The 8,498-nt window shown below is 42.5% G+C and overlaps 1 protein-coding gene across 1 annotated transcript in view; it reads left to right on the top strand.

Annotated features, from left to right (window-relative positions):
* The window catches only part of THSD7B (thrombospondin type 1 domain containing 7B), a 259,051-nt gene that overhangs the window by 66,620 nt on the left and 183,933 nt on the right, over window positions 1–8,498 (top strand). Inside the window, 3 exon segments of the mRNA XM_031057310.1 lie at window positions 7–186; window positions 8,434–8,495; window position 8,498. The exon segment at window position 8,498 is cut by the window's right edge and continues 75 nt beyond it. Of these exon segments, the coding sequence (XP_030913170.1) occupies window positions 7–186; window positions 8,434–8,495; window position 8,498 (243 nt within the window).

The following is an 8,498-nucleotide window of genomic DNA, read 5'->3' as shown; positions in this document are numbered from 1 at the left end:
GCCCCATCCTAAAGACGCGGAGCTGGCGGGCAGGACTATGCTGGATTTGGGCTCGGACTCTGGAGAGCCAAGCACGGCCGGACTTGGCGGCTCTCATCCGCAGCAGCGAGCCGGGGAGGTGGAGATCGGGTACCAAACCAGGCAGGTGCGCTGTGTGCGGAGCGATGGAAAGCACGTGGAGCTGAGGTAAGGCTGATTCCCGCTCCGTGGCATCCCCGCTGCATTTGTGTGATGGAGCCCTGGCTCTGCCTGGCAGCGCCACAGTGAACGAATCCCATTCTTGAATTTTAAACGCAATTTTTAATGTGTTTTCTTTATGAGCCTTTTCTTGATTTAATTCCTTTCTAGCATATGTTGAAGATTTTGCATTCTTCTACGATTTGCGACTGTTTAAATTCATTTAATATTTTTTAATAATTCTCTTCTGGGTCTCTTTTTGTTTTTGTTGTTTTGAGGAAATGGAATTATATATCACTTTGTGCTGTTGCTGGGCCCTGGCTGTGGGAGAGGGAGGATCCATTCTCAGTCATGTGCTGCATATATTTGGTATAAGAGGCTGAGATTGCATCGGCTTAAACTCCTTCATTCTTATGAATCAATAAGTCTGAAATATTGTGAATATGCTAGAAGGTATATTTTGGAAAGAACTCAGTGAGTAAACCTGGGATTGTCATCCTGTCTGGATATAAATCTCAGGTGCTGGTAGACTGGCACGTCTACCTTGTATAGAGGTTTCTGATTTCTGTCCTTATCTAATGTTTTATCTTCTCTTTGTCCATATATATAGGTTGCTTTGCTGTAATTCAAATGTGAAGGTTACAATAATGTGCAGCAAATAATGGAAAGATTTATTCTTTCTATTTCTCACATATAAATTTAAGCTGAGCTCTGCTGTTTGACTTCAGGTTGGATTTGGGTATGTGCCAGTAGCTACAGATGACTGATAAATTGATTGACTTATGAGAAAGTCAGAATTTCTGGAGATCTTACTGTGTTCTGTTTTTCAACTTTTTTAGAAGTTTTTCACTTTTTTAGAAGTTCTTGAAAAATCCTTCTCTTGAATTTTGCAGAAATCAATCTGTTTCTCAATAATCCATAGCTCCTGGCACCTGCACAAACTCAAATGGCAGAGAGAAGGGGTTATTTTACATCCAATTCTCTACCCCCGTTAATTTCTGCAGTGTTTTTGCACACACACTGAGGTGAAAATATGAATTCTAACCTTTTTTCTTACCCACTCCTATTACACCCATAGCCAAGTATGAAGTATTTTTTTATCAGCTGGAAAAAAGTCAGGCTTTGTGAAATGTTCCAGCAGTTTCTAACATCTTGACTTTATTATTCATCTCTTATTATATGCTGATTCTAAATATACAGATTTTATGCTCATGTAGCTGCTTGACTTTAATGGAGTCACTTGTGATTTATTCCACAGTGTGACCAGCAGCAGCTTTATGTCTGTTAACACTTGTTAGCTTTCTCCTGCCTCTTGTATCTCATTTCTTATCAGAGGCTCTGGGAGGGCAATCCTGATTTTGTTAAAATTTTACTTACTCTGCCCTCACACACTCACTGCTATATTTATTCTACTAATGGAAATGGAAACTTTCTATAAATGTTTTCTGTGTTATATACTGAATTTCTGGATGACAGTGCAGAGTTTTAGTTTTGTGACTATCCCTGATCGAGCTGTCTTTTTCCTTGTTCCTTTCTGAGTTTTTTTGCTGATCTAGCCCACTTTTTGGGAGTGTACAGCTCCATTAGCCACCTCCTGGCAGTCTTTTTCTGCTGAGCTTGTGTCTCAGATTTACTGCAGAGCTGGGCCTGACCCATCCTTTACTCTTACTCTAAATGCAAGAGCAAAGCCCATTGATTGAGTAGAGGAGAAAAGGTCATGTCATGTTACAGCATCCAGACACTCACACACTTCTCCTTTCTCCTTTCGGACCTAAAATTCAAAGCTAAAAATCCAGCCCAAAATCCAGTCCCTGTTTAGTTCCAGGGCTGGAGTGTCACAGATATCAAATACTCCTGACAATGACTCCCTTTAAGCATCCCCTGGTGGTGTCCTCCTCGTTTTGTTGTGCAGCAGATTTGCTGCCATTCTTCTGAAGAGCAGCCCGATCTTACAGATGTTGCTTTACAGCACCGGTGGTATTTTGGCTACTGATAAAGAGTAAATGCATTTGCATAACCCCGTAGTGGGGACTGGCAGGCAGCCAAGTGTCTGCTGTAAACCAGGGAAGAAGTGCCTTATTTGTGCTCCTGCATTTGTCTGGCTGATGTTTCCCATTTTTACTAACGTTGCTAAGAAAGCGCCTCTATAAATTAAACTTCTGGAAAACTGAGGCAAAGGACAGGAATATCCCAAAGTGTGCTTTAACAGTGGGCTTTGAGCTGCTGGTCTGCCAGGACTGTGCCTTCCACCACTGCCCAGTACTTGCAGGTAACAGGAGTGGTCAGCTAACCACCACCAAGGGCCACCAGAGGAGAGGGGCCATGTCCTCATCCTGCCTCCTAATTTATAATGAAATGGGAAAGATGCCCAATTTATTACCAAGGTTGTTTAATTTACTGGTGTCTGATTGCAGGGCTGTAAATAGAAATTGGAGAGGAGCAGAAGCATGTGGAAGGCTGGACATGCCGTGTCAGGGAAACAGAGCTGGGGATGTTTTTGATTAAATATCTTTTCAGTCTGGAGGTTCTGCATTTCTCAAAAGAGAAGGAAAAGGGACAAAGGAAGAGGAAAGGGAGGGACAGACCTTTTTGAAAACACCTGAAGCGACAACAATTGAACAGCCAAAGATCAGTAGGCTTTTAGATGGGTTTGCTTCTGCTCAGAAACGATTTTGGTGTAGAAACATGATATTCATGAAAATAAAAGGAATAACATCAAAATAGAATGATGCTATGGATCTGTTTTGAACCTTTTAAAGACTTTATTTAAAAAATAGGAATTTTTTTCACACTATTTCCGGTAGAATTCAGGTTTCATTTTAGTTCAGAAAAATGTTATCATTTTGCCTCAAGCCTTACATCCAATAACAGATTCAAACACAACCACTTCCATTCATTAAAAAAATAAAAAAAATCTCTAAAAAAGATACAAGAAATGAATGTGAAAAAAATGCTGCTATTTTTGCTTTCCTGTCTTGTCACAGTTGCAAAAATCTGCAGAATAATGAGACAAAGGCACTTGAGTTCCTTCCTTTTTTTTTAATAAAAGGTTGTTTAGGTTAGATACTAAATTGCAGTTTGGTAAAATAAATGTGCATAGTTAGACATTGAAATTCTAAATAAATTTAACCTGATTTTCTAACCTGATGTGTGTGCTCAGCTAAGCATACTGAGAAGTTAAAGTCAGGAGCAAACACTTAAAAAGCTTTTTTTTATTATTATTATTTGGATTAGGAGTCTTTTATGTACATATTTCTTAAACTCTTCATTCTATGTGTAAGATGACAACAGTGATATAATAGAGTTGGATTTGGGTTTCTGTTTACTTTACTTTGTAAGTGAAAATTCAGGTCAAACTCAGTCAAGGGACAACCCATCTGTCAAAGCGGAGGTGGAGCAGCATTCAACTCTTTTGTTTGCCTCTGTAATTTAAATTTCCATTATCCATTTCCTGGTGGACTGTGCTTAACCACTTTGCTGTTGTACGTTTTTAGGGAAAAATATTTGCAGTTTCAGTGTTGACATTCTTCTGTTCTCTGGATGAATACAAAATTCTGCAGTCCAGAGGTGAAAATGCTGTGCTGTAAAATGCTATTTGATGGTTGTGATTCTGATCTGGGAGAGAAATTCTATGTTCACATTCCTCCTGGCAGATGTAGGAATCAAGCCTCAGTGCTCAGGCTTGAAAACAAATCCCTGAGCTGTTGGAGAAGAAGAATATTCTTTTCAAAAGTTTTGTCTCTCATTTCTTGTGCTTTTATTTAAAAGCACAAGAAACAAAGGAGCAGTGATGGCTTTTTTGATTTCCATGAGTAACAATTTAGTGGCCAGGCATTGGATTAGGCTGCTCAGGGGATGGTTCAAAAGGTGTGTGGATGTGGCACTTGGGGATGTGGTTTAGTGGTGGACCTGGCAGTGCTGGCTTGATAGTTGGACTCCGTGATCTTAGAGATCTGTTCCAATCCTAATGATTCTGGGGTTCAGGGATTTTAGCAGTGGTGTCCAATAATAACTGTGGTTTTTCTCCTGTTCTCAAACTGTGCTGGGAGGCAGCTGCCCCTGTAGCCCCAAGATCTCAGAGTCTGCCAAGGTAGAGCAAATGGAAGCCAGCATTTGTTTTTAATTAAAACAGAGGATCTGGTGCATTAAGTCCTGGAAACACCAAAACTTTGCCATCTTTACTGATGTTTGTTTGGATTGTAGGTCTCCCAGTTCCCTTTCCCTTAGGTCTGTTTTATGGCAGGCAAATATTCCCCATCTTCACCAACCTGGTGCAGAAGAGGCTGATGTTTCTTCTGCCAAAGAAGCCTCTGCTGCACGGATCGAATATATGGTATCCAGAACAGTCCTGTCAGCACTTGAAGACCCTAAAAATACATTAGGAATTCTCAGAAGTGTGCCTGTTAACACTGATTGCCAATTTCTAAGGGAAATAAGTGTTTTAATGCTGTTAGAAACATGGCAAGACTGTCCATTATGAGACGTTAACATTATTGACCCAGTGCAAAGAGCAGGTAGTGTGAATTCCAGCAGCCTGTAGGGCTGGGTCTTTAATTACAGAATAGCAGACAGTGCTGAGGAAGAGAAAAAATGGAAATGGGTTGTTAACTTAGCTCACTTCAGGATTATCTTGCTCTAGAGCATGTGGGTTTGAAAACAAGTTCCCTGGTCAGGCATGAGACTTCCCAGGAGCCTTCCCGAGTTGCTGGGGGAGAGCCTGGCTGTGGATGTGGTACCCTGTCCTGCTGGTGCTGCCCCTGTGCCAGCAGCATGGCCATGGTGACACAACTTCTTAGTGTGCCCAGTTACTTTGCAGATGATGCTTTCAGTGTGAAAGGTTTAACAATAACTGCCTGTCTCATCCTGTAACGTAAGGAAATGCACTCACCTGTGCTTCTGAGTGCCTTGGTACAGCTGGGAAGGGAAGCAGGGGTGACTCCTGAGCTGTGCCCAACCTGATTTAGTGTGCACAGCTCCTGGGTGGCGTTGCTGCTTTTTCCAGCTGATGGACCTGTTCCCACTCATTCCCATGTGGTGGATGTGATGGCTCTGTGACTGCAGGGCATGTAGCAGAGGCACTGAGCTGTCGGAAAATGTGCTATTTTTGGTGAGTTGCTTTTTGTCCAGAGCAGGAAGGTGGTGTGGTTCAGCTCAGGGCTGCACAGTTCCTGTGTCTCGGGGGTGTGTGTGTGGCTGGAGATGGAGGAGATCAGTGGTGCTGCTCTGTGGGCAACAGCCTGAAGTGACACAGCCACGGGGATGTGGAGCTGCACAGTCAGGGTGGTACCCTGGGCTGCTTTCCCTCCTCCTCTGCTGCTCTGCTCCAGGACTCTGGGAGTGTGAAACAGACGTGAGTAGGTTTCCTTCCTAGTGTTTTGTGTTTCTTTAATAAGTGGTTTATTGCCCTTCAGCACACAAGAGGCTCAGAGGGCACTGTGCCACTTGAGCGAGCTGTGCTCTGTGCTGCTGCTGGCTGCTCACTAATGGATCCATCCTACGCCAGACACCGCAGCGTGGGCTGGGAAACAATTCCTGGGGTTTTACAGTGTCAATCCAAGCATGTAACACACAAAAAAGCATCACTTGTGTAAGTATTCTACTGTGTCACTGTTACCAGATCGATCCCCAAGCAGGAGATCTAACCTGAGACATGAATATGTCAAAAATCAGTTTAAAACCAGGGCTGATAGGGTACCTCCTGTCCCCAAGACCTCGTTCCTGTCCCTGCTGGTTTGGACACAGCCACAGCAGCACAAATCTGTGTCTGGTTTGCAGCCTCAGACCAGCGAGTGTCTCGCAGTCTGGGCTTTATCTGTATTAGATCGTCCTGAATACATCTGCGACATAAAAGGCTGTGTCTGAATTTCATGCAAAAGAGTGTTTTTACATTTGTCTCTGTGTTGCTCAGTGTCACAATTAATTTGACTTGGAGGCTCTGAGTGAGTAGGTACAAGTTAATTAATTTTCTTTCTGTTCAGCAGTTGCTTGTAATTCTCCCTCAAAAGCCTACTTGAGCAGGGTGGAAATTGCCAGCTCCATGTCTCATTCACCTTGAGGTCAACAAAGTTAGCATCTTGCCTTTTATAGCAGGAGCAGTGGGGGAGATTTTCAGGGAAAGGAACAGCTATTCAGCCTCTGGCAAAGGCTTTTTCCAGTGCAGGGGTGATTTCTGGGCAGGGATGGCTTTTCCAGCCAGAGGGTTGGCGCAGGTTTGGAGAATCCATTAGGGGAGGTATTGGAGGCATTGTCTGGCTGAGAACTGGGACTGGCAAAGATAATTAGAACCAAGACTCCAATCCAGATTTTTAAAGGCTACATTTTAGTTGGTGTTTCAATAAAGATCAGACAGTTTTAAAATCTCTTTGGCAGTGGTGCAACCCCAAAAGTGGATTTTGCTATTCACACTATATCTGAATGGGGCGTTTTGATTGCTTTGAGAAGTAAGATCAGTTACCTTCCCTCGCCCCACCATTCTATGTTCTTAGATAAACTTCAGTTTTCTGGTACCATCAGTTGGGACAGTGTCTTTTATGTGCTACTGTTTTATCTACTGAAAATCAGGAATTATTCTTCCTTGTTAATGTTTTAGCATGGGTGGCTCCGCTTTTGAAAAAATATTAAAAGGGAAATAAAGTTACCATTCATATGACTGCACCTAACTTAATGTTCCAAAAAATCATTCAAAACCCCTGTGTTAGTAAGTACCTATATAATAATTATTACTTTCCAGAACCTTGTTTTGATAGAACTGACGTTTTGTACCAGAGATAGCTTTGTAATCAGTTCAATTTGACTTGTAGTAGAGAAATGAGACATGTTTTTCAATTGTAAGCAAGAATAGTTTCATTTTGAAGGGGTTACATCACAGGCTGTTTGTACTTGTTGAAGTTGTTTAAATAAGCCTCAGTAAATTCATTCTGGTGGCACCTGTGAGATTACTGAGTTTTATTCTGGGTGAAGAAATCAAGACAAAAAGTTGTTATAGTTTTTTTTTGTTTACTTTGAAGTTCAAATAGAAGCCACTATATGCTCTATTTTGCTGTTGATTGAGGGTCTAATCAAAATTGATGTGTTTCAATGGGAATATTCCTGTTGACCTATGTGAAAAGGGGACCAATTTCTAGACTGGAGAAGGGAGTGAGTGCCCTTTATCTTCTCTGCTCTCCCCATGAGGCTGCCCAGCAATCCTGACATGATTGCCCCGGTCTGTTTGCTTTAGAGGGAGATAGTTTGGCCAAACTGTGCTGTAAGGAATAGCAGGAGAGGTAATGGCTGCTTCCCTGGCAGCAGCTCTGGATTTCACACCTTTTAAGTGTACCTGTGTTTGCTCCTTACAGCTGGCAAAAGCTTTGACCACAAGCAGCTGGAGGCTGGAGAAGAAAAATTAAAGTTCACACTGAGTTCATGAAGTGTGGTCTTAATTTCTGAGGCCAGTTTGCGCGGTCCATATAACACTATACAGAAGTCAGAATGTGTTGTAGCTTTGGGACTCTTCAAAATGTTATTCTGGGACTTTGTATCTTTGTACCAAATCTCATCAGTTGGTTGCCCTTAGAATTTGGTTTCCCATTGTGTTTGGCCTAGGGTATCATTGATGTGTTACAGAATGAATGACATCATGTCCTGATGTCAGCAGGAGTAATTGAGTCCCAAAATCCAGCCCCACTTGCAGCATTCCTGAGTCTCTGGTTGTTTGACAGGTTGGAAAACTCTCTGACATTGTTTGACAGCACATGTTTGATAACAGCCGCATGGAACTGAGACCTTTCTTATTAGTGTGGGATTAATTATTTTGTGAAAGAGCAGAGTTGCTCAGCAGGATGTGTGGATAGATGGATGGATGGTTGGATGGATGGGTGGATGGATGGGTGGATGGATGGATGGAGAACATCTGGTCCTGTGTGTGAGATGTTGGAATGGTTACCTGTGCCAGTATTTCTCTTGGGCTTGGATTTTGTTTTCCATCCAGGACGAACTGTGGAATTCTGGCTACACAGGAGCAAATATAATGCTTTGTGCATCTGTTGATACATGAGATACAATATTTACAAAGTACTCAGCATGCAAGTTTGCACCCAGAGCTCATTGGAAATGTGTTATGTGCCCTGCATTCGAACTTCTCTTATTCCCGTCGCACTGGTGTTGGTGTAGATGTTCTGACTGAATGACCATGGATTTCTTCTTGGGGAATTTGGCTTGAAAAAGAGGCTCATTAAGCAAGACCTCCTCAGCTGTTGTACTGTGTTCTTACCGCAGCCTCTGCCTGCAAGACCCTGTGAGCCCCGTGACCTCCAGGTCCTGTGTCATCCCCAAGGACTGCG

The sequence above is a fragment of the Geospiza fortis genome, unplaced genomic scaffold (assembly GCF_000277835.1).
Source record: "Geospiza fortis unplaced genomic scaffold, GeoFor_1.0 scaffold112, whole genome shotgun sequence".
Classification (NCBI taxonomy): domain Eukaryota; kingdom Metazoa; phylum Chordata; class Aves; order Passeriformes; family Thraupidae; genus Geospiza; species Geospiza fortis.
This window is presented reverse-complemented; position numbering and strand designations above follow the sequence as displayed.